Source organism: Tachyglossus aculeatus, chromosome 18 (genome assembly GCF_015852505.1).
Source record: "Tachyglossus aculeatus isolate mTacAcu1 chromosome 18, mTacAcu1.pri, whole genome shotgun sequence".
NCBI classification, from domain to species: Eukaryota; Metazoa; Chordata; class Mammalia; order Monotremata; family Tachyglossidae; genus Tachyglossus; species Tachyglossus aculeatus.
This window is the reverse complement of record NC_052083.1, coordinates 1,961,646-1,986,335: the sequence shown is the minus strand read 5'-3', so window position 1 is coordinate 1,986,335 and position 24,690 is coordinate 1,961,646. Positions and strand designations below refer to the sequence as shown.

Below are 24,690 nucleotides of genomic sequence, written 5' to 3'. Positions count from 1 at the left end.
TAGACTGTGAGCTCCATGGGACAAGAACTGTTCCTGACCTGATTATCTTGTATCTTCCCCAGTAGTTGGCAGATTGCAAATGCTAAACAGACTGAATTATTGTTGCTATTTTTATTGTTGTTGTTGAGATTTTCATACTCAAGTGGCTGTTTTCATTCTCTCTCCCAAAATGAGGTGGTGACCCAAGGTACAGTGGCCCGGCTGGGCCACTGGAAGGGTGGATGGCCTGGCCCAGTCAGCATGACCTCAGGTGAAGCCGATCAAGAGTCAGCAAACAGTGAGCAGGGGAGGCAAGCAAACAGTGAGCAGGGGAGGCGAGCAAACCGTGAGCAGGGGAGGCAAAAGTCTCCATGTCCCAGGCTGGGCTCTGGGTTTATTGCCAGGAAGACTGAAGGTCTTGAGTCCTGCCACCACAGTCAGTCCCAGCTTCCGCCCATCTGTCCAAGCTGCATGATGCTTAGAGGAACAGTACAGTGGTCCCCTGCTGGACACCCATCCTCGGGAACAGGGAGCAATCAATCAACCAGTGGAATTTCTGGAACACTTACACTGAACACTGTGATGAGTTGTTGGGAGAGTACAATAATTTAATTTAATAATGGCATTTGTTAAGCGCTTACTATGTGCAGAGCACTGTTCTAAGCACTGGGGGGGAATACAAGGTGATCAAGTTGTCCCAGGTGGGGCTCACAGTCTTAGTCCCCATTTTCCAGATGAGGTAACTGAGGCTCAGAGAATCGAAGTGACTTGCCCAAGGTCACACAGCAGACATGTGGTGGAGCTGGGATTCGAACCCATGACCTCTGACTCCAAAGCCTGTGCTCTTTCCACTGAGGCACGCTGCTTCTCTAATAGTGTTAGAGAGTAACAATAGTGTTACATTACACCATCCCTGCCCTCAAGGAGCTGACAGTCTAGCAGGGGAGAATGCACCACTTAGGTGAGGGATGTACCATCAAAAAGTGGGCAGTTTGGGGAAGATTTTTCCATCCTGGATCCACCCTGAGACCCCAAGAAGGTCCTATCTTCCTAGCACTATTTCACCAAGAAAGATACGGGCACAGGTAGAGAAGGGGGAAGTGAAAGAATGATCAATCAAACAATCATATTTACTTTCTGGGCGTGAAGTACTGTACTAAGCGCTTGGGAGAGTATAATATGCCAGAGTTGATAGACGTGTTCCCTGCCCACAAGGAGCTTACAGTGTAGAAGGGAGACAGACATTGCAATAAATTCCAGATAGGTACATAAGTATTGTGGGGCTGGGGGTTGGATAAATAAAGCCTTCAGATCCAAGGGCAAAATGCCGCAGAGGGGAGAGGGTGTAGGAGAAATGAGGACTTGATCAGGGATGGCCTCATGGAGGAGATGTGATTTTTAATAAGACTTGGAAGGACAGGGAGAGTGATCGTCTGTAGAGAGCAAATTTTGCTGTTCATTTCATCCAAGGAAGGCTGCCAGCAGGGAATGGGTGGGAAGTGAGGGGATAGGGGATAGGGACAACAACGGGGGTGTGATGATGAGGTTGTGGGTGGGTGGGTGGGGGCAGCAACTGCCCAGAGCTGTCCAGAGCCTGGCAAATCCCCTCTCCATCTCCACACCCCTCCAGCACCACTTCCATGGTTGGAGAAATATGGATTAGACCTCACTCAGCTACTGGTCTAGGACTCAGCCCCAGCCTTATTGGTGATTTGCTGTGTGCCTTTAGGTGGTCGCTTAACCTCTCTGGGCCCATTCTGGTGAAGCCCACATTATTTGTTGTCAATTCCCTTCGTCCAGGAAATTTCGGGGGAATTCAGTGCAGGACAGCAGTAAAGCCACAGAGCACCTTGAGAAGCAGAGGCTGCTTGAATAATAATAATGGTATTTGTTAAGTGCTTACCATATGTCAGACACTGTTCTAAGTGCTTGGGGAGATACCAGATAATCAGGTAGAACACAGTCTCTGTCCCACATAGGGCTCACAGTCTTTATCCCCATTTAACAGATGAGGGAACTGAGGCACAGAGAATTGAATTGATTTGCCCATGGTCACACAGCAGATAAGTGGTGGAGCTGGGATAGGAGCAAGTCTGTCTCCTCTGTCTCATTTTCTCCGGGGAGTTGAACAGCCCAGCTGTTGCTTGCAAAGTGTTGCTGGACAGTGACCCATTGGAGCAGAGAGAGTGGAAGAGGGCTGTCCACCCCGCTGCCTCACTGCACCTCTCTCTGGTCAGCAGCAGACAGCCGGCCAAGAGCAAAGAGCCTGATTTGCTGCTAATAAATAGCAGTACAATAAGATGTTCCTCGGAGATTTTATTTGCAGCCATTATGGGAAATTACCATTTAGGAAGTGGCTCACTTATGTGACACGTTGTGGAGCAAGCTTGGGTCCCTATGCAGACTTAGCCACTTCCATTTTCCCAGCAGCCTTAGGGGAGGGGGTGGGAAAAAGAGTGGGTGAGCCTCAGACCAGAGAAGGGCAGGGCCTGGATCAGGATCACACAGTACTTACAGAAGAGTCCTCAAGCCTCCTGGCTTTTATCCCAGCCGAGGCTCTTTGCTCCTCCCCTTCCCAATGTCTGGGGTGTAAGGGTCAGAGGTCTAAGGAGGTAAGTTTTTCTACCCACGGTATCTGTGGGTAGCAAAGCTGGCTAGAGAGGACTTGAACAGTGAGCAAGAGCCAATGGAAAGGGTTCTTGAGATTGGTTTGCAAGAGCGATGGGCATGGGGCAGATGGCAGGAAAGGGCAGAACCGACAGCCCAGTTCCCATCCATGTGTCCACTCCCAAACAGATGCTACCAGATCAAGACAGATGGAGTTATAGGTTGTCCTGTAGGGTTGAAGGATGGATGGAGTGAGTCAGGGAAGGTTTCCTGGAAGAGATGGTCTTGAAGGGCAGCAGGTGGGCTGGTAAATGGGAGTGGGCAGGCCAACAAGGCAGCTTAGACAAAGAAATCACTGGTTCAAGACCCGTTTTTCTTTAAGGGGAAGGTGATGGGGGGAGGGAGCGATGATGTCACCTCACTCCTAACCTGGGTCAGTAATAATAATAATGGCATTTATTAAGCGCTTACTATGTGCAAAGCACTGTTCTAAGCACCGGGGAGGTTACAAGGTGATCAGGTTGTCCCACGGGGGGTGCACAGTCTTAATCCCCATTTTACAGATGAGGTAACTGAGTCACAGAGAAGTGAAGTGACTTGTCCAAAGTCACACAGCTGACAAGTGGCGAAGCTGGGATTTGAACCCATGACCTCTGACTCCAAAGCCCGGGCTCTTTCCACTGAGCCACGCTGCTTCTCTAGCCATGCTGCTTCTCTAAGTACTTAGGACAAGAGGCCAGGCAGGGAGGTGGAGGAATGGAAGGAAGCGGAGGGGAAGGAAAATGAAAGAAATATTGCAACTGGGAAGGAAAAATGGGTGAAGGGGAGGTAGAGTGGAAGTCCAAAATGAATGAGTCAATCAGTCAATGCATGCTTAGAGAAGAAAGAGGGGCAGATGGAGAAGGAGAACGACTGGTGCGGGAAGAGAAACAGGAAGGTAGCCAGCAGAAATCAGAGCCTCGGCCCCAATAGCACCGTCCCTCCATCATCCTCATCGCCCCTTCTCTCCTCCCCCTTCTGCCTGGCCTTTTCCTTCCTGTCCCAGGCTCCGTGGGCACCAGGAGGTTTGAAGAGAAGGAGATTGGGCACTGAGGTGGCCTCAGGCCATAGCAGTCATTATTTCCAGCCTAGCTGATCTCTCCGATCAAAAGACTCAATTCCCTCCCTCCCTGCCACCTTCCCCCCTGCCAGTCTACGTATCGGAGACACGGCCAGCTTTTCCACGTCTCATAAGCCCAGACTCTCCCCCCGCACCCTCCCTGTGGTCAATCGGAGGAGGGGAATGGAGGGGAAAGGGGCAGAGCTCAGAAATGCTCGCTCCCCAGGCCCAAGCCAGGATGGCCCCTCAGAGGGCTGGGCATCATACTCTAAAGTGGTTCTGTCTCACATGCTCACTCCAGGACTCCGACCTCCTTCCATCCTTCCCCCCCTCCCCCCCTTGCATTTCTCCTTCCATCCCTCAGTTTCTCCCTCGGTCCCTCAGTGCTCTTCTCCGGAACCATCCCGGCTGTCTTCTGCCCCTTACTTCGAGGACCCCACGAGCTCAATCTCTCGCTTGCCCTTTCCACATCTCCCAGGTGTCTCTTGGGAGTGTCTTTGTGCTCCTTGCCACCAGGCTCTCACTGCATCCTTGGCCATCCACCAGGCACTTTCAACAACAAGAGAAAATGGGGCTCCCCCCCTCCCCCAACATCTCTTGACCTCGGAGGAAGAAGGGCCACTCAGAGCCAGCCCAGGTCCAAACCTAGCAGCTGGTTTCCCGATGCCCAGTTACTTTCCCCGATGCTCCATTCTGGCAGAGGAGCAGGCTCATATCGTGCACAAATCACGAATCACAATGCACAAATCACTAAGAAAAGAGGTCTCACGGAAAGAGTGTGGTCCTAGAAGTCAGAGGACCTAGGTTCTAATCCCTGTTCTGCCAACTGTTTGCTGTGTGACCTTGGGCAAGTCACTTAGCTTCTCTGTGCCTCTGTTACCTCATCTCTAAAATGACAAATCCGCTTCCCTCCAACTTAGTGAGCCCCATGTGGGGCAGGGACTGTGTCCAAGCTAATTAACTTGTATCTACCCTAGTACTTAGAACAGCGCTTGACACATAGCTCACTCCCTATAGCCATTATTGCAGTAGGCTCCCTCACCTTTTATCTAGACTGTGAGCTGGAGAGCTGAGGGAAGTGGGAAGAGGTGTCTTGTTGAGGGGGGTGGGGAGGAATATTTGGGGATGTGGAAGTGGTTTCTACCTCTTATGAAAACACTCCCAAGTGTTTGCTTTAGTGCTCTGCCCACAGTAAGTGCTCAATAAATATGATTGATTGAAAACACAATTGATTAGGATAGTGCTCTGGGAATGCTGACCCATGGCTAAATCCCTGTGGAAGGGCCAATGGATTTAGCCCCTAAGGGAAGAGGCCCCTCCCCAACCCCTCCTTCCCTTACCACACAGCCTAGCACTTTCCACTTCAGGAGGGTCCCACCGATGACCCTCCTGGACCAGGCACAGCTGGAAAGGGAGCTGGGCAGAGCCCATCCTGGCACTGAGATACCTTTGGACCCACTGGGCAATGATCAGCATCAGAGGGTTGGCAAGGGGCCTTAGGTAAGCCTCTCGTGGCTCCCTTGCCCCCTCCCCTCATCTCCCACAGCAGCTCTTAGCTTGGGCACAGGACCCTGCAGCTAGGCTGGCAAAGGGGCACCGAGAGTTATGAAAGGAGCCGATCGGAGAAATGAGATGATGATGATAAACAGGAAACATGCTTGGAAGGAGGGGCGATATTAGCTTTGCTGTTCTGGAGTACTCAAGGGTCATTCAATTAAGGAGACTGCTGAGTGGGATTTCATTTTCCTGCTTTTTAAGCTCCCTTCAATGATGACTGAATATGTGTTTTAACTGTCTAAGTGTTGAAAGTGTATAGTGTGCCTTGAGGCCAGCTGAAAGAGTGCCAGTGTGAATAGGAGAGAGACAGGAAAGCAAAGGAAGGAAGACAGGAAGGAAGAGAAGAGGCTGGGGGAAGGGTATGGTACATTTTCTAGGTCACTGATGGAGTCGGGGGGCTCAGAGAGGGAGGGTCAGGTGACTCTCAGAGAGTTAAGGGATTCAGCCCGACCCCCTCCTCCCCACCGTTGCCCTTCCTGTCGTCCAAATCCATCGGGGCGGAGCTGTACTGGACCGGCAGTGCTGGGCTAAGTCCATCCATCTGGTCAGCTGGGTCTCTGATGCAGTGTGATCCCAAGGGAGAGCTGGGGGGGAAGCTGGGAGGCCAGGTTGGGAAGGGAGAGGAGTGGGAGACTGTGAGCAGGAGGAACTGTATTTATCTTCCAGTCAACGTTGGCTGATGTTGACCATGTCCTTCGCCCCCCAGGGAAGGCTGTTTGGAGACCCCTAGGGTGGAGGAGAGACTGGACCCTCCAGCCCCGTGGGGCCCTGGGCTGCCCTTCCATGGTATATTTCTGCCAGCCCTGCGCTCTGTCCGTGGAGCATAGGCCAGGTATCAGGCCTAGCCCCCTTCAGAACCATCCACTCCCTGTCAGTCAGTCAGTCAATCAATTGTATTTACTGAGCGCTAACTATGTGCACTGCACTATACTGGGGTTTGGGAGGGTACAGTTTCACAATAAAACAGACACATTCCCTCTCCACAACGAGCTTATGGTCTAGAGGGGAGACAGATGTTAATGTAAATAAAATTACTCCCTCACTCTGCATCTTCCCTTCTGCCCAGCAGCAATGCACCTCTCAGCCCTTCTTACTGATCCCCCCACCCACTGCCCCAACCAACTATTCCAGACCTATAACCCCTCCTGAGTCCCCAGGGCTCCCACCTTCTCCATCTTTCCCTAAGACCCCCGCCAGCTACTTTGTTGAACAATGAGGTGTGACTTCCCCAAAGTTTCCCCCTGAGCTCCACAGCTCCCACCCACTCTCCTGTCCTCTTCTCTTTCCCAGCTGTATCTCCAGAAGAGATCTCTCTCCTGTTTTCAAAATCCACCCCCTTCGCAGCGCCTCCATTCTCCATCCATCCTCACCTCCCAAAATCATTTAATCTCACTCTTCCCGCCCTCCCTGACTGCCATCTGCAACTGCTCACTCTCTGATGCCTCTTTCTCCTCTGCCTCCAGATACATTCACGCCTCCTCGTTCTTAAAAAAAAACCCTTCATGGATCTCCCTGCTCCCTTCAGCTACCACTCCATCTCACTCTTCCCCATCCTGTCCGGACTCTATGAATGGGTCATACATACTCTCCGCCTCCACTTCCTCTGCTCCAACTCCCTTTTTGACCCTTCTACAAACCAGTGTGGGCCCCTTCCACTCCTCTCTCCAACAACACCAATGAGCTCCTTATTACCAAATCCAACAGAATGAATTCTATCCTAATCACCTCTGCTCTTTCCTCAGCCTTTTACATCAGACCACTCCCTTCTCCTGGAAACCCTAGGTCACCTTGATTTTTCTAGGCCAGTTCTCTCCTTGCTCTCCTTCCACCTGTCCGGCTGATCTTTCTCCAACTATTTGGCTGGTTCTTCCTCTGCCTCCCATCCCACAGAATCTCCTTCCCTTCTCATTTTACACTTACTCCCTGGAGCTCACCCACTCCCACGGCGTAACTGCCACCACCAAGTGGATGGCTTCCAAATCTACCACAGTAGCCTCTGCCTCTTTCCTTCGCTGCAATTTTGCATCTCCTCCCGCCACCAAGGCGTCTCTACAAGGCTGTCCCACCAACACCTCCAACTCAGCATGTCCAAAACTGAACTCCTCATCTTTCCACCTAAATCCTTCCTCCTCCTAACTTTCCCATGATAGTTAACACCACCACCACCCTTCCCATATCTGAATCCCACAATGTTGGAATTACCCCAGACTTCTTCCTCTCTTTCGACCCCATATTCATCCTGTCACCACATCCCATCTTTTTTTCTTCCACAACATCTCCAGGATCCACCCCTTCCTCCCCATCCTAACAACTACCAAGCTGGTCCAAATACTTCTTATATCTCAACTCAAATACTGCATCAACTTCCTCACTGACCTCTCAGTCTCCAGTCTCTCCTTTCTCCAGTTCATGCTCCACTCTGTCTCCCAGATCATCTTTCTAAAACACCACTCCCCACTCTCCAAAAACCTCCATTGGCTGTCCATTCCTCTCCACATCAAGCAGAAACCCCTGAGGAACAGCTTTAAGGCACTCAATCGGCTCTCTTCCTCCTATTTGTCTTCTCTTTTCACCCACTACACCCCATTTCGCAGTCCTCGTTCTTCTCCAATTCACCTACTCACTGTGCTTTGGTCTCCTCTCTCTCTCTCACCACTGACCTCTTGCTGTTACGCTCTCTCCTAGCTGAAACTCCCTCATCCTTCATATCAAGCCGCCCTCCCTCTCTTCAAAGCTCTTCTGAAATCACATCTCCTCCAGGAGGCCTTCCCCGATCAATTTCTCATCTTCCTGCCTTACATCCTCACACCACTTCAACACTTCCACACCACAAAAGTAATAATAATAATAATAATTGTGGTATTTGTTAAGCACTTACTATGTGCCAGGCACTGTACTAAGTGCTGGGGTGAGTACAAGCAAATTGGGTTGGGCAACTTGGCACTCTTGCTCACAATTTTGTGTACCACTGAGTACAAGTCTTATATACTCTGACACTTCTTTCTCACCATAATTCATTTTAGTGATTGTCCCCCCAATTAGACTATAAACTCACAGCCTACACACTTCTTCCCCACTTACATGCATATTTTTATAATTTACCTATAATTTAGTGCCCATTTCCCCCTCTAGTCTGTAAGCTCCTCGACGGTGGCGATTGTGTCTATGAACTCTCTTGTCCTCTCCTAACCACTCAGTACAGTGCTCTGCAAACAGTGGACTGTAACCTTTTTGAGGGTAAGACTTGTATCTAATAACTCTAATGTCCTCCCCTAAGCTTTAAGTCCACTGCTTTGCACCCAGTAAATACTCAATGAATGCCATTGATTGATTGATTGCTTGAAGATTCCCCAAGCTCTTTGCTATCTGCAGTGCTGTCTTGGGGTCTGTGGTATAGATAATGGGTAAATCTCAGAGAACAAGAAGGTGTCAAGGGATGAGACCTGGGCACCCCCTGTTTCTGACCTGTCACCTCTGACCTTGGGGCTGGGGGAGGGGCAGGGGAGAACCTTTCACTGATGACACCCTCTGCGGCTGAGATGTGACTAGGCTACAAGATCAGCCCCCCGATGTCTTATCTCCCTCCTGCCTGGCAGCCAGCATCTAGGATGATGGTGAGTCTTTTAAAATCTGCCCAGGCTGGGTGCTAGGTGACCTGTGTTCACATTCTGACTCTGCCCCACGGCCTAGTTGCTTTCAGTCCCTCAGCCTCGATTTTGCTGGCTATTTAATGAGAAGACAGTTCCTTGCTTCTTCTTGTATCTCTGGGCAAACCAGAGGTTTGATCTGGAGGTCAAAATTTGAGCTTCTGTGTTGTTATTTGCTGGGAGTGAGAGGTGGGGGTGGGGGGGGTCTCACACTGTTGGGGCTTTTTTCTCTTCCTCTGTTCCCCAAAGGCTAAGATTTGTCGGCCTGGCTGGTGGTAACTTTCAACCATCTCTCGCTCGAGAAGTCAGACTGATCTCCCTCTCTCTCTCTGTCTCTCTTCCCCCCTCCCCGTCTCCCTCTCAGAATATGGAAAAGGTGGCCGTCCCATCAGTCACCCTCATCGTGGGCTGTGGCGTGTCCTCCCTGACCCTGCTTCTCCTCATCATCATCTATGTGTCTGTCTGGAGGTAGGACACCCTCCCCTGCTGAGACCCCTCAGATTTGAGGATTCTGGGTAGAGAAGGGATGAGAACAGGGAGTGGCCCAGGCCCACAGCTGGCTACTGATGGGGCTGGGTCCCACGGCCTCATTGAGCTGACATCTCATTTTCTTCCCAGTCCAGTGGTCCTCTCCAAGATTTAGGTGTATGTGGGTCCCTGGCTGCAGGCTCAGGAGGAATTCTGGGAAAGCACAGTGTAGAGCCAGAGAGGCCCATGAGAGGTCCAGCCTCCCACTACCCAGGTCCAGAACCAATCTGTCTCTATATGTTGCCAACTTGTACTTCCCAAGTGCTTAGTACAGTGCTCTGCATACAGTAAGCGCTAAATAAATACGATTGAATGAATGAATGAATGAACCCCCCTGACCCCCCTGCCCAGATCTCCAGGAATGGAGGCTCAGCAGTCTCCCTGGGCAGTCTGCCACAGTACTGAATCTCCCCTGGCAGTCAGGAAGTTCTTCCTGAGGACTAACCACTCTCTCCTGCTGAAGCCCTTTAAGGAAATATAAAGGGACCCAGTGAACAGAGAGCTTGGTCACAGGCACAAATGAAGCAGTTCATTCCCAGTGGAAAAGCCAAGGGTGGGATCCTAAAAGCAAGAGTCAGGCCATCTGGGAAGAGTCAATCACATAAGCCACAACTCCATCTCCCCAGGGCCTCTCCCCTTCTCCCTGTCTTCTCGCCCGGAAAGAATGTCTGCAGTGCATCCAGGAGGAAGGAGGAGGAGGAAGACACAGACCCCTTCCCAGAGAAGAATGAGTGAGGCTGCCCCCCAGAAGAAGGAAGCAGGACCCTGGGAGAGGCAGATATATATTCACTAGATTGAGCTCAATGAAGAGCTCATTTCTCCATAAAGCTGTGTGGTCTAGTGGAAAGGACACAGGACTGGGAGTCAGGAGGCCTGGATTCTATTCCTGACTCCACCATTTGCGTTCTGTGTGACCTTGGGCAAGCTACTTAACTTGTCTGTTGCCTTAGCTTCCTCATTTTTTTAAATGGAGATGAAATACTTGTTCTCCCTACCCCTTAGATTGTACTCACCCCAATGCTTGGCACAAAAAAGATTCTTGCCAATTCCCACAATTCTTATTACTAATTTGAAAGTGCTCATCATATGCTCTTGATCCAAGCCTGAGCCCATTGTTGGGTAGGGACCGTCTCTATATGTTGCCAACTTGTACTTCCCAAGTACAGTGCTATGCACACAGTAAGTGCTTAATAAATACGATTGAATGAATGAATGAATGACCACTGTCCAGGGCTAAGGCTGTGACAATTCACTGCAGCTCACCAGCAACACACCAGTGGCTCACTAGGGACCCTTCAGGGACCACTGAGGGCTGAGCCTATGGCAGCAGGGTCTACAAGGGGGAGAAGGGGACAAGGGCATTTCTGGAGCAGGGAGGAGGGGGGCAGGGTTTTTAGGAAGGGCCAAGGACATAAGGGCAGAGACACCTCAGAGACATTGTTTCCATAGTCACAGAGCAAAGCAGCCCGGACTCATAACCCTGAACCCCAGATTCCGCCGCTGCCATCGGCCACCCTCTGACCCCGGGTCTTTGGGGCCATCTTTGCCCAACCAGGGTGATTAGCAAATCTCATGGAGTGACACCAGGCAGCCCTCAGAACGAGCCCTGGCCTGGATGGACCAGGCCTCAGAGAGTCAGGCAGTGGGCCTAATGAAAGCCAGGCTGTGAGCTAAAAGAAATTGAATGTACCCTGTCTTGCCTTTCTGTTCCATCTGCACTTGATTTTCAGGGGTCTCTTGGCCATGGTGTGTGTGGTGGTGGTGGCGGGGGGGGGGGGGGGAGCTGGTGGAGTTCCCTGGTTCTGTGAGGTCTGAGCTCAATGGGGTGCAGGAGGCATGAGGGCGGGGAGATAGGAAGGATTAAGAATTTGTGAAAATATGAAGAGGCGTCTGCCTTCTGGCCATATTTCCTGGTGTGGCAGGAGGAGCAGCAGAGACTGTGGCCTTGAATTGCTTCACTGGGCAGGGCTCCTAGCTGCCTGCTCATAGTTCACAGAGATTCAAACCAAGTTCTTATCCTGATGGAACTTCCTGTCTGCAAGCCTGCTGACAGTGAGCCTGGAGAAGGAAAAGTTCTAGTGTCCAGTCAGGATGGGATAGAAGGGGACGCAGCTGGGGCTGGGATGGGCCAGAGGGCCAGAGAGAGATAATGCCATGCTCCCCATCTGGTGAAAGGGGAAGACAGGGCAGACACAGACACCTGGGCAGACAGAAGGGCCTCGTGGGATGGGGGTGGACCCGGCATATGAGATGACCAAGCTGGCGGCTCCTCTGCCTCTCTCCTCAGATACATCCGCTCCGAGCGCTCTGTCATCCTCATCAACTTCTGCCTCTCCATCATCTCTTCAAATGCCCTCATCCTCATCGGGCAGACCCAAACCCGGAACAAGGTAGGAGGTGATCAGGTGCCTGCCCTGTGTCCCCAGATAGATCCCCCTTCCCTCCTCACTGCTCCCTCCCTTGCTTCTGCCACTGCCCCTTCTCTATACTCCTCTCCCAGTCGGCCACCCAGTCTCAGAGCAGGGACACTGAAGTGGGGCAGTATCTCTGGGTGCATTTGGGAGCTGTTCTGCCTTTGTGCAGGGAGCTGGAGAAGATGACTTTTGGAGTCCCTTCTTTCCTGGAAGAGGCTTGGTGGGTGGGAAAGCTGAGGGAGGCCTCCCTTGATCATCAGAGAACCTGGGCATTTTCCCATCTGCCTTCTTTAAAGTAGGAAAAGATCCGAGGGCCATATTTTCCTCTGCTTTCTCCCCCCAGGGCAAAAGGAAGCTTTTTTGATTGTTAACCTGAAACCTAAGGTCCCAGCTGGGATGAGGGGTTGGAGGCCCATGGGAGCCCTCACGGAGCCCCAAGTCTGATAGAAGAGGTTAGGCAGGCACAAGCACAAAGACAGCTCCCCACCCTTGGCTCCTTTGCAGACAGTAACCTGAAAAATTATTTGAAAGGGGAAGAATGGGTCACAGTGATCCTGGCAGTTGGAGAGTAGGCGGGGTGAATCTCGGAAGGCTTCCTGGATGAAGAAGAGTGCGGTCAGCCCAACTCTTTTTGAGGGGGAGGAGGAGAACTGTGGAGTCATCCTCCCAACACCTTTATCACTTTTCTCCAACTCCCCCCTTTTCCGGACAGTGAGACTCTCTGGAAGCCAGGACAGCACCATCAGGAATAAAGCCAGGTGTTCTGACTGCCTCACCACACTGTGGTGTTTGGCAGGGCAGACCTGTCTGGGTTGAGTCCTGGAGGAAGATGGAGAGAATAGCTGACTGCAGCCACCATCCCCGCGATCTCAGGGAATAAGCCGTTCTGGTCCTTTAACAAGCCCACTGAGCCAAGGTCTCTCCTCACGGGGCCTCCGCTCCCTGTGCCCACTCTGAAGTTGGCCACTAAATAGTCCCTCTCCTCCTGAAGGCTATTCAGGGTGGTCATTAGCAGTCTGAGAGTGTGAGGGATGGAGCAACCATGTGGGAGGGAGTAGGGATGTTAGGCATGAAAGGAAGAATCAAAATTCTAAAGACATCATCTGACCCTGGGATCTCCAATTCCTCATCTCCCCCCCTCCCCAGCCTGGCTGCCCTGGGCCCTCTGTGTCCTCTTGCTGTCTCTCCCAGGGCCCTAGGAGCTGGGAGGGAGAGTCAGCCGTGCCCAGCCAGTGGCTAGCAGGAGGCAGAGAAACCTAGTGCATCCATGGGTCCGGGGCAGTGGCCTGGGGGAGGGGAGACACTGACCCAAGGGTCTGATTCTTACCCAGCCCCAACCAGCTGTCCACTGGCTTCTCAGATGGAGGACAGGGGGATGTGGAGGGAGAAAATTCTCCACAGTGTCTAAGGACCTCCTTGGAGGGGATATGCTGTGTTTCTGGAAAGTAATTTCTGGTGGAGGAGTCTCTGGCCCTATCTCTCTTCCCAGACCCCACCCCTAGCCCCCTCTGAGCTCCTCCATCCCCAGTGTAGACTGGGTGCCCACTAAGGGTAGACTTCATCCTGGGAACAGCAGTGGGGATAAAGGGAAGGAGAAGACTCCCGGGCCCTGCCCTTGAGGAGCTGACAGTCTTACAGAGAGGCAGGATGCAGACATATGTATACACACACATGCACGCACACACTCATGGTGACAACAAGGCATAAAGCCCAGGCGATGGAGCCAGGTGGTTTAGAAAGCCTTCCAGAAGCATCTCCATACCATTCCTAGAGCCAGTCACCAACTCCAGGCACTGGCCCCAGGATGATTTGGGGTGGCAGGGAGGGAGGGGCTCTCAGAGTAAAACTGTTTATTTCAGGATTTGTCTCCCCAGCTAGACTCCCAGCTCCTGGAGGTCAGGAATCTCATCTTCTCTTTGTACTCTTCCAAGTGAGTGCTTAGTAAGTGCTTTCTCTGCCCACGGTAGATGCTCAGTAAATGCTGTTGATGATGATGGTGTTTCTGAGCTCAGATCAGGGCAGGGTTACCGAGAACCAACCCACTTCTCACCCTCCCTGTCTCTTGGAAGGTCCCCAGAAAATATCCAGGCCGAAAGGAAACCAGGCAGTCAACGGGACTGAAAGGAATGGGCTCTCCTTTCTGCCCCCAGGGGAGTGGGGTTTCCACAGGACACCATCTGGCAGGGCTCCACAGATGTTGACTAGGACCAACACAATCTTCTTGCATTTATCCTAGAGCTTAGCACATTTTTGGCACACAATAAGTGCTTAACAAGCATCCACAAGAGTATGATTATTATTCATGTCTCTGGTCCCAAGGTGTTGAGTGGCAGGAGGAGAAGGAAGGGGAGATTAGTGGGGGAGGAGGCAGCAGAAAAAGCAGGTAGGGCCATGATGCCTGTTGAATGCTTCTGGTCAGATGGTTTTGCAACGACAATTGCAGTGCTGGTCAGGTGACCTTTCGAGGTCCTCCTAACTGGAGAAAAACTTTGATTAGCGACTTCCCAGGGCAACCTGAGAGATGAGCAAGCTGGAAGAGTTGTAGAGGCCAAGAGAGGCCAAGAGCTGTGTTCCAGATCACAAAGTGACCAGGCCTTGGAAGCCCGTCGGCTCCTGGACCCTGAAGCTCAGGTCTGAGTGCGAATCCAGCCCCATCCTGGATCTTTTTCTGTCTGCTTTCCCAGGTGATCTGCACTCTGGTGGCTGCCTTCCTGCATTTCTTCTTCCTGTCCTCCTTCTGCTGGGTGCTGACCGAAGCCTGGCAGTCCTACATGGCCGTGACTGGGCGCCTCCGGAACCGCATCATCCGCAAGCGTTTCCTCTGCCTTGGCTGGGGTCAGGGAGCCTGCCATCTCGTTGGCCCCTCTCCCCCCCAAGCCCTACCCCTCTGCCCTAGTGTTCTATTCCCCTGTCCTGCCCCCTGTCCTGTCCCCTGCCCCACCCAGCTCTCACAGGGGACCGGGTCTCAGGTGAACAGGCCACCTGCTCAGAGAGGGAAAGGTGTACTTCCCAAGTGCTTAGTACAGTGCTCTGCACACAGTAAGCGCTCAATAAATACAATTGAATGAATGGAGGTCTAGCAAAAGGCAAAGAGGGCTGTTCCAGTTGACTTCTCTTTCTCCTGACCTATATATTCTCCATCCCTTCTCCTCTTTGGCTTCTCTCTCAGAAATCTGGTTCCCAGACTCTTGCCCTTTCTTCTCTGTTTCTCTCCCTCCTCTCACCCCTGAAGCTCTCCTCTTCCATCTCTCTTACCTCACTCTTCACTCTCTCTCTCTCTCCGCATACCACAGGCACCATGCTTCCTCTTCTCTCTCCACCCCCCCGCCCCCCCCCCCCCGCTTCTTATTCTTTCCCTTCTCTGCAACTAATTTCATCTTCCCGCTCCTCTCTCCCACCTCTGCTTCCTGGAGCTTCTTCTTCTTCTCTCTCTCTCTGTCTCGCTCTCTCTTCCCCTTCCCACCCCCGCAACTCTTCCTCTCTGCTTTCATCAGAGCAGAGCTCAGAGAGACGTCAGACCCTCCACCTCCCTCCTACTTGCCCTTTCCTTGAAGAAGTAGCTTTGTGGGTCCAGATAGATGCTGCTCAACTGGTCTTGCTACCCTATTTAATTTATTCTCAGAACGAATCACTGTGTGAGAGAAAACAAATGAAAACTGTGACAGCAATGCTCTGAGGTGTTCCCCATCACTTCTAAAAACCGGACATGCAGGAATACAGGCTGGCTAGATGTCAGAAGACACCTGAGCCCTGCTCCTCCAGCATACACACAAACACACACAGACTCACACTCACATTTACACAATATCCTTTGTGCTCATGCTATCCCAGCTTTGTGTGTGCCATCTCACCCCTACTCCCACAGCCCACCCCCCTACACACCACCTCTCCCTGGTCAGCCATCACCAAGGGGTCACATTCGATCAATCAGTTGTATTTATTCAGTGCTTACAGTCTGTATTCAGAGCACTGTACTAAGCACTTGGGGAAGTACAATACAACAGAGTTGGCACATCTCCACTTATAGGAGCACACAGCAACCCCAGCACAGACAGATGATGCCAGGTAAATGCTTCTGACATTTTCTCGGGACTGGCCCGAGTTCACACTGGGACACACGTCCTCCCCTTCTGGAGGAACACGTGCTGGAAAGTGACCCATTTATGCCTACCTATGGTTTGCATAACACACAAACACACACAAACATACATACATACATATGTATAAATATACATATATATGAATATATACATATATTCAGACCCAGCCAGGCAACACTCTCACCAAGACACTATTTGATGTGCCATACAAGCTTTTTTCATTTCTCAACCCAACATAAAACCATCCGAGGAGCCTCAGGGGTCTATTTCTGTGGCTTTCCAAAGAGCATGGATTTTTTTCCACAGGAGGCACATTAAGGATCAGCTGTGTGTCAGCCCTTTCTCATCTGAGTCTGGCATCCTACCCACCCCCACTGATCCTCCTGGGCCTGGCTTGTTTTCCCAAGTCTGGATCACCCCCGAGACTCTGGAGTCTGTTAATTGAAGACTTCCATTGGTTACAGTGTCAGTGGAGATGCTGAGCCCCGGGGGACTGAGTGATCATCATTTCAGCTCTGGTTCTGCTCCCTGCAGCCGCCCCCCGAGATTCACTAGTCTGCACCAGCAAAGGAGTGGGAAAATTCAGCCCCCGCTGAGAAAAGTGTGGGGTTCACTTGACCTGAATGATCCAGGCTGGATGTCTATACTGCTTGAATTCATCAGATAAAGCTCCCCCCTCCATTTCTTGTGGCCTGGGTAGCCCTGGCCCTTAGAGGTCTCAGTTTCCTCCCCTGGAAGCTGCCCCACCCCTTCACAGGGCTACAGAATAAGCCTCTGACCATATTGGTCATTGTGAACAACTTCTCACCAACCCTATCGGGGGCGGGGTGTTTCATTCCCCAGGTCAGCTCCGCCTCTGGGGAGACATCAGGGCTGCAACATCCCATCTGCCCACCCAGAGACTGGAGAGAACCCCCACCCTTGGGATCCAAAAGTTTCAGCCACCCCTTCTTCGGGCTCCCACATTGCTAAGATTCTGAGGAGACCACACTCTCGGGGACCCAAGTCTTCAGGTTGGGGAGGGCAGTGGCTCTCAGGGGAGCCAGGGAGGGTCAAGGGACCCCAAAATGACCCACTTTCTCTTTGTTCTCCTTCCTCTAGGGCTTCCTGCTCTGGTGGTGGCGATTTCGGTGGGATTTACAAAAGCCCGGGGGTACGGCACTGTCAACTAGTGAGTAATGGGGGGACTCCTCTCCCTCTCTCCTTCCTTGCCACTACCCTCTCCACCCTTGTACATTATGGTGGGACTTACCAAAGCCTGGGGGTACAGCACTGTCCACCAACGAGTAATGGGGGATTCTTCTCCCCTGGTCCCTTCCCCCAACCCATGATGCTAAATGGGGAATGTCTCAGCAGCACCAGCACCCTACTCCCCAGATGCTAGGCTAGGGCCAGCCTGAGCTTATTATGGACCAGGCACTGTGCTTAGCGCTAGGATGAATCCAAGAGAACAAGTTCTGACCTGGTCCCCATCCTGTCCTCATCTTCCATGGAGCTCCCAGTCTCGGCAGGGGGACCCAAACACCCAGAAGAAGGATAACAATGTCAGGTCCTGGGGACATTTAACAAAACACAAATAAAAGGTGGTGGTAAAACAGAGAAATGAAATGTGCCAGGAGGAAGCAGGCATGATGCTGTTCCAGGAGGGAGGGTCTCCAGGAGCCCCATGATTAGGATTGTATCCAATCTGATTGTATTTTTTCAACCCCGAGCTTGGCATGTATCAAGCACTTTACAAATACCACAATTATTGTTATTCAGCATAATGCCCTAGCCCTGCTCCTCACTTAGGAAGGGCTTAGCTTCCAGCCCTCCTCCGCCTCTTCCTCCTCCTCCTTCTCCCTCTCCTCCTCCATCTCTTCCTCCCTCTTCCCCTCCCTGAAGAGAAGCATAACAGAAGAGATCCAAGAGAAACGAGGACCCAGCCATCCAGAGGGGGTCACAGCTCAGTGGCTTGGACTTGTGCCACTGGCCTGGTGGCCTGTAGCCAGGGGCAGGAGAACCAGCCTTGATGTCCGGTTTGGGCAGGCAGAGGGGCAGCAGAGGGACTTTTCTGGCCCAGATGGGGCCCTAGAGGAGAAGGGAACCTCTGAGGAGAGAGGCCAGCTGGTGAAATAGGCTCTGGCCTAGTAACCTGCCTCTGGCCCCTTTGGCCCCTTCATGACTCCAGAGGGCCAAAGTGGACAAGGGACCGGTGCTCCAAACCAGCCTGAGTGGCCCAGCTCCTCCCCCAGTGAGCCTCACTGACATTCTCCAAAGGAACCAGAGACTAACAAGCCCTGTGGGAAGCAGTCTTTAATGGCCAGAATGAATGTGCTGCAAAGGAGAAACAAGAATTAGCAAAGGAGCTGGAAGGTGGGCATCTGAATAAGAATCCTGAGGCAGGTGGAGTTCCAGGAACTCTGGGCACAGAGGAGACACAGAGGGCTGGAGGGTCTGGTGGGGATCCCTCAAGGCTCCATTCTGGATCTCCTTCTCTTTTCCCTTTACATCCACTTCCTCCGTGGATGGCTCCCAAATCTACCCCACTAGCCCCAACCTCCCTCCTCCTTTGCAGTTTCATGTTTCCTTCTGCCTTTATACATTTCGACATGGATGTCCAAAGTTGAAATCCTCATCTTCCCCCAAAATCTTCTTCCTTCTAAATTGCCTGTCCTAGTGGATATCACCACCATCTCCCCTCTCTGAAACTCACAACTGTGCCTTTACCCTTGACTCCTCCTTCTCTCTCAACATCCCTGATCAGTGGATGGCCAAATTATTTCTCCACAAAATTTCTGGTTCTGCTTCCTCCAGGTCCCCTCAGGTGGCCCTGGCATTATTTTTCAGGTCTTGGGTCCCAGATTTCCAATATCCCAGGAGGGCAGCATCCAGGCTCAGAGGATCAAGGAGGGCAGGTGGGCATTGGCACTGACTCAGCCCTTTGCCTCTTCTTCCATTTCTCTTCCAGCTGCTGGTTGTCCTTGGAAGGGGGTCTGCTGTATGCCTTCGTCGGTCCAGCTGCTGCTGTGGTTCTGGTATTTGATTTCTTTTGTCGCTTCCTGGGCCCCATCCTCCCCTGAATCCTCAAGCTCCTGGGGGTAGGGCACAGGGCCACAGGGGTGTGGGGAAAGAGCATGGTGACTTAGGAATGCTGGGGGGTGGCAGCAGCTTGGAAGTCCCTCCAAGAGAATTGTCCCTAATGTCCCTTCCCCATCTTCCACCTCCCACTCCGCTGAGCATGCTGAACACTGGCATCATAGGTTAGTCCATAGAGGTGTCAGCTTTGGCCCTCCCTGCCATCCCAGGAGGCCCCAGCACCTGTCATGGCACCGGGATGAATCAATCCCAACCCATGAGGCAGAGACAAGGGGCCCAGAAAGGGAGGGGAGTCCTGGCCCCCGGCTCTGCTTCCAGCTCCCATAGGTAACCTGGCCCCATTTCAGTTTGAATCCTGGCTCTTCTGAGGGGTTCTCCCAAACTAGACTCTGCAGCAGGAAAATATTCCTTTTGTCAAGCAGGGTTCGCTGGGAGGCTGCAAAGTAGGGCATTTTCTCCCAGCATCCTTAGCAGCCACCTCCCCTGTATACTGAACTGTCAGCAAGGGAGAAAAGTGGGAGACTATCTGCGCCTAAACAGAGGGAATAAGGAGAAGGGAGGAGGGTGAAAGAGAGAGGGGGGTTTGGAAAGAGAGAGAGTGAGAGTATGTGTGTGTGTGTGTGCACATGTGTGTGTGCTTGTGCATGCACATGCCCCAGGAGCAAACCAGAAGCCTGAGAGGAGATCATACAGCTGGGGTCTGAAATGGCCAGTCTTACTGGGACTTTTAAAAGAGCCAAGTCCCTGGATCTTAGGTCACCCATTAGCACTTTGCATCATGGTCTTTTTCCTCTAGCAATGCTGTCCCTGAAAAACCTGGGCCCACATGGCTGGCCAACCCAACATGAGACCTGAGGAACCTCTCCTCATGACTCCCAAGGCCCAGTTGCCCTCTGGTGGACATGGACCTTGGTCGTGGTCTCCTCTTCTCTTCGAAGACTGCTTCCCACGTTGTCACACTGAGGGGACAGCACTGACCGGCTGTTCATCACCTCCAAAGGGGACCAGCTAAAGGGACGGAATTAAATTGCAGCAAGAGAGAGTTCAGTTAGACCTGAGGGAGAAATTCCTGGCTGCCAGGAGGATCTAATGCTAGAGCAAGCCATTAGGCGAGGTTATGGGGCCCTCCCCTTGTAGATATCCTGAAAGAAGGGTGGGTGCCAATCTGTCTAGGAGGTTCAAGATGGCGACTCTCCAGTGTCAGGGCTGCCCTGGATTGCCACCCTCGGTGGCTCTCAATTCTCGGGGGATAGGGGAAGAATTTGGAAGAGTGGCATCATTTGAATCTCCAGGACTGATGACCTAGAGAATCCAAGAGAGAGAGGGTGAGGGAGAGAGGGAGCGAGGGAGAGAGAGAGAAAGAGGGAAAGAGAGGTACCACAGCAGTGAACCCAGAGTCATCCCTTGGGGGTGGCCATTTCCAGCTCCTCTCTATGTCCATCCCAGGCTGAGACCCACAGCCCTGGACATTGCCAAGAGAGCAGGGGGACCAGGCTGGGGTCCAGGCCAAGTTGTTTCTCTCTAGAGCACGGTTTCACTCTGCTCTGTCCCCACCTGCTCAGCAGACCCCAGAGGCAGTGAAGCTTCTGGTCACCAGACCTGCCACTCCCCAACCCTGCTAGCTAAAATAATCAGCCTGCTCCCCGGTGTCAGACCTGCATCCAAAGGCTCATGTCCAGGCTCTGTAGGGCCCTGGGCTCTGAAGGCTGAAGTTGTGGGGAGGGTTGCTTTCAACCCTCAGACCTGCCTCTCCGTGGATCCTGCCTGGAGACTGTTCTTGTCACAGTGGTTCCTGTTCCAACCCGCCCACCCTTCCTGCTCCCTCTGCCCTTTTCCACACCAAGGGTACCTGTGGATTTCAATGCCCACTGTCCTCAGGACATCTGTAGGCCACAAACCCCAGGGGACTGGGAAAATGGACTGCCTGGAGGTGAGGCCAGAGGTGAGGGAGAGAAGGCAGTTAGGTAGGTAGAGTGCAGCAGGAAGAGCTATGAGAGTCGGGCTCACCCTGGAGTCTGTTCTCTTGGGTGCTACTGGCATCCAGGTAGGGCTGGTCAGTGGGCAGGCGGGGAGTAGAAATACAGATGGGTTCTGGCCATTCCCCTTACTCGAGCCTTGAACCCCCAAACGCTGTGGGGCTCTGGAGAGGTGCTCCTAGCAGTTGGAAGTCCCAGTGTTCATCAAGTAGAGCAGCAATAACATATCTCATACACAAATTGAGGAGTGTGTGTGGGTGTGTGTGTATGCGTGTGCCTATAGGCAGGTGTTCTGAGGGGAGAAGGGCAGTGAGTTGCAGGAGCACACACAACGTCAGGCAGCCTCTCAGAACAAAGGTGTGTCCTCCTTCACCATGCAACCCAGGCCTGCAGTTCTGCTTCCCAGAAGACCAGGGATTGCTGGGTTGGCCACGGGGCTGTGGGTGAGAAGGCACCATTATTTATTCTGGATAGAAGTGCCCAGAAGCTTCCCAGCCCCTTTCTCTTCCACATTCCTTGGAGCATCCTGATCCAGGCCCTTCCCACCCATTGGGCTGGGCTGGGCTGGAAGTTAAGTCACTGACCTTGCCCAGAGTCCACTCTGAGCCCCTTGGTGGTTGGCAGCAGGGACCCCCATTGTCAGCCCAGCTGAGGAGGCCACCACAGCTCCAAGCCCCTTCTCATCTCTGAGTCCAGGCTGGTTTTTAGGATGGGTCCTTTGGGACTGTTTGGGTTCATTCCACACATTGAGGTGGGGGAGAGAAATTGAATTTGATGCCCGTGGTCTTCCCTGGCCACCCAAGAGACTCAGCTGTGCTCCAGCCCCACCTCCAGCCTCGGGGAGAGAAGAGAGGGAGGGTCAGCTTGATGCCCTGGGACAACCCATGTGGATATCTGCAGTGCTGGGGCCAACTTGCCATCTGGGGTTGTGCTGCTTGTCTGGGACTCGGGCATTACTCGCACGCGGGGCAGATGGGCCAACTAGCTGAAAACATGCCAACTCGTTCTTGTTTCTTGTTTCCACAGGTGAACATGGTTATCGGGATTTTGGTTTTTAACAAACTTGTGTCCAAAGATGGAATAACAGATAAGAAACTGAAGGAACGGGCAGGGTAGGCCATACCAATACATCTAAGAAATTCCCTCCACAAAGCCCCGATCCATAACCAGATGGCCCACAGGGCACCGCACCCCAGGTGGAAGCTTGAGACTCTCACGAGGTCCCAAAACCAGCACCAGGCCTGGGGCCCAGGGGAAGCAGCACTGTCGAGTCACTGGGACATTGGGAGTCAGGAGGTTGGATGGAGTTGGGTGGCCCACCTGGGGAGCCCCCAAAGAATCACTGTCCTGGGGCAACAGCACAGAGTCTCCCTCTCCCAGGGAACAGGTTTCCAGATTTTTTTCTCCTCGTTCCCAAATCCTCCCAGGGGAACCAGCTATCATACCCCCCATTTCACCTGTAGTGAAGCCCAAGAAACCCTCCCACTCCCACCAGCAGCATTTAAGCCAACCATTAGAGCCCTGCTGCTAGAGCCTTATTGGAGATACTGCTTTGAAATGCTTTCAGAGAATGCTGGCTCTCTTGACCTCTTCCAATTCCTTTGAATATTCCCACATCCCACCACCCACAGTCCTCCCCATGAATGGAGAGACCACAACCACCCCCCCATCACATCCTCCTCAAGAACCTGGCACAGTGCCCCAGCACTCTGCCCTGGGGGGCAGTCTCGGGAGCTGGGTCGGGCTAACCCCAAGCGTAAACAACTCCTACTCGGGGTCACTGGGACCTGAGATTTACCACGTTCCCATGTCTCCTCTCCCCCAGAGGCCCAGCTCTCCAAGGAGAGCGGTGAGCTGAAACGGGAACGTCTAAGATTCCGGAGAGGCTTCTGTGGGAGCTGGGGACTCTGGGGCTGTCTGGCCACATAGAGAATGCCTCCCGCTTTTGTACATACTGCTTTACATCATAAGAAAAAGAGTCTAAGAGAAGAGAAAGAAATGAGGAAGATGAAGCGTTCTCAGTTGTTCTCACCTCTGGATGGGAGAGATGACATTAATAATGCAGAGTAGCAGATACTGCCGCTTGAGGGTGGCAGCTTGGGTCCTAAGTAGACCAAGGGGAAGGTGGGTCTCTGGCACCCACTTAGGCTACGTAGGACAGCAATCCTTGTGCCCAGAACCTAGTGAAAGCCACCTTTTAGGACTACCCGTGCTGCAAGGGGTGGAGAAGGTAAGAGAGAAAGAAAGAGGGCACCCAGCAAATAAGAGGTTAGAAATCTCCTGTGGATAATGCACAAAGTGGAAAACCCACATTCTTCCTTCCACTTGTAGAGTAGGTTCTCCCAGGAAGTAGCCCACCCTTCTGGAGCCAAGGGATAGGTAGAGTAGACCCCCAGGGTGCGTGGCTCCCCCCCCCCCCAACTCCCCACCCTGTGCTGACCGCCTTGAGTCCTGGCCAGAAGGAGAGAGAGTGGTGGTCAGGATCCTCTGACCAGCCCAGACTGAAAACTCCCCAAGCTGCCGGCTGTGTCCACAGCCAATGGGTGGGGCAGCCCCTCCCCGCTGAGGGCCCTGTATTGCTCTTAATTACAGAGGTCAACCTATAGAAGGAGTCGGCTGGTTATCGATTGCATCTGATGCTTCTTGGTAACCTCCAGAACAAGCCTTGTATTCCTGCATTGATTTTTCTGCCGCTCTCTGTTTCTCTGTTTGTCTGTCTGGAACGGTCTCCGGCGTGCTCTGTGTTAACGGTTTTGCCAATTCTGTGCCCCTTTGGAAATGTGCCCCCCACCCTGTCTTCCCTCTGCATCCCTCCTCCCTCTCCTTCCTCCCCATCTCCCAACCCCGCCCCCAGCAACGCTGCAGGAGTCCCTCAAAAGTGTGATGACCTTGGCCTTTCATTTTCCCCATCTAGGCCAGGCCCATGAACTAGCCGCTTCCTCCTTGGGCCTAGGAGTCAGGTCAGAAGGCAGTTGGGCAGAGTCCTGGAGGAAGATTGGTCCATGAGCAACACAGGCTTAGGGTCAAGAAGTCTGGTCCCTGCCCAGTGCACAGATCAGTGGGCTCCATTCCCAGCCATCACCAGGACTTAATTAGTCAGGAATTAGGCCCCAGGGACCCAGGGGGCAGCTTGTTTGACATCTGTAATGTGTACGGGCTTTGAATGCGTAGCAAGTGATTCAGTCGTGGTGACGGAGGTAGGAATTCAGTGCAGAGAGACATCAGGCAGGCAGACAGAAAGCCAGTCAGGACAGGTTGGTCTGAAAGAGTCCTGTGTGACTCTGTTGCTAGATGCTTACAACATCTAAGAGGTTGGCAAGTTGAAAATTTAGGTTTCATGTGTACTGTAGAACTTAACCTGGCAAAACCAGCAGGGAGGGACTATGAACTGCCAATTTCCAAGGAGCCAGGCAGGCTGAGTCCCGGAAATGTCTGACACCTATGTAGCACACTCTGCCTCCGAGGCTCCCACCCACCTGTCCCCAGCCTACGCTTCTCCCCCACGACCTCTGGGCACTAACACCCCAGGCCCCTGTCCCCCGGGCATTGAGTACTCTCACGACTGGGCACTCTCATACCAGGGCACAGGACACTAGACACTGTCACCACCAAACACTCCCATCCCCACAAATGAACACTGGGCATTCTCATCCTTAGGCATGGGTACTCATCTTTGGGCACTCTCACCTCAAGCCTCTGGGCACT

General features: G+C 52.6%; 1 protein-coding gene across 12 annotated transcripts in view; it reads left to right on the top strand.

The window, feature by feature from the left end:
- ADGRB1 (adhesion G protein-coupled receptor B1) overlaps positions 1-24,690 on the top strand; it is a 132,522-nt gene that overhangs the window by 88,157 nt on the left and 19,675 nt on the right. For 7 of the 12 annotated variants that reach the window (XM_038759999.1, XM_038759998.1, XM_038760003.1 and 4 more), the window contains exons 19-25: positions 9,254-9,357; positions 10,044-10,148; positions 11,705-11,807; positions 14,516-14,666; positions 17,033-17,102; positions 18,882-18,948; positions 22,012-22,097. In XM_038759999.1, the coding sequence (XP_038615927.1) occupies positions 9,254-9,357; positions 10,044-10,148; positions 11,705-11,807; positions 14,516-14,666; positions 17,033-17,102; positions 18,882-18,948; positions 22,012-22,097 (686 nt within the window). The remainder of the gene's footprint in view (positions 1-9,253; positions 9,358-10,043; positions 10,149-11,704; positions 11,808-14,515; positions 14,667-17,032; positions 17,103-18,881; positions 18,949-22,011; positions 22,098-24,690) is intronic. The other 5 variants (XM_038760009.1, XM_038760008.1, XM_038760007.1 and 2 more) reach the window with 1 other exon arrangement.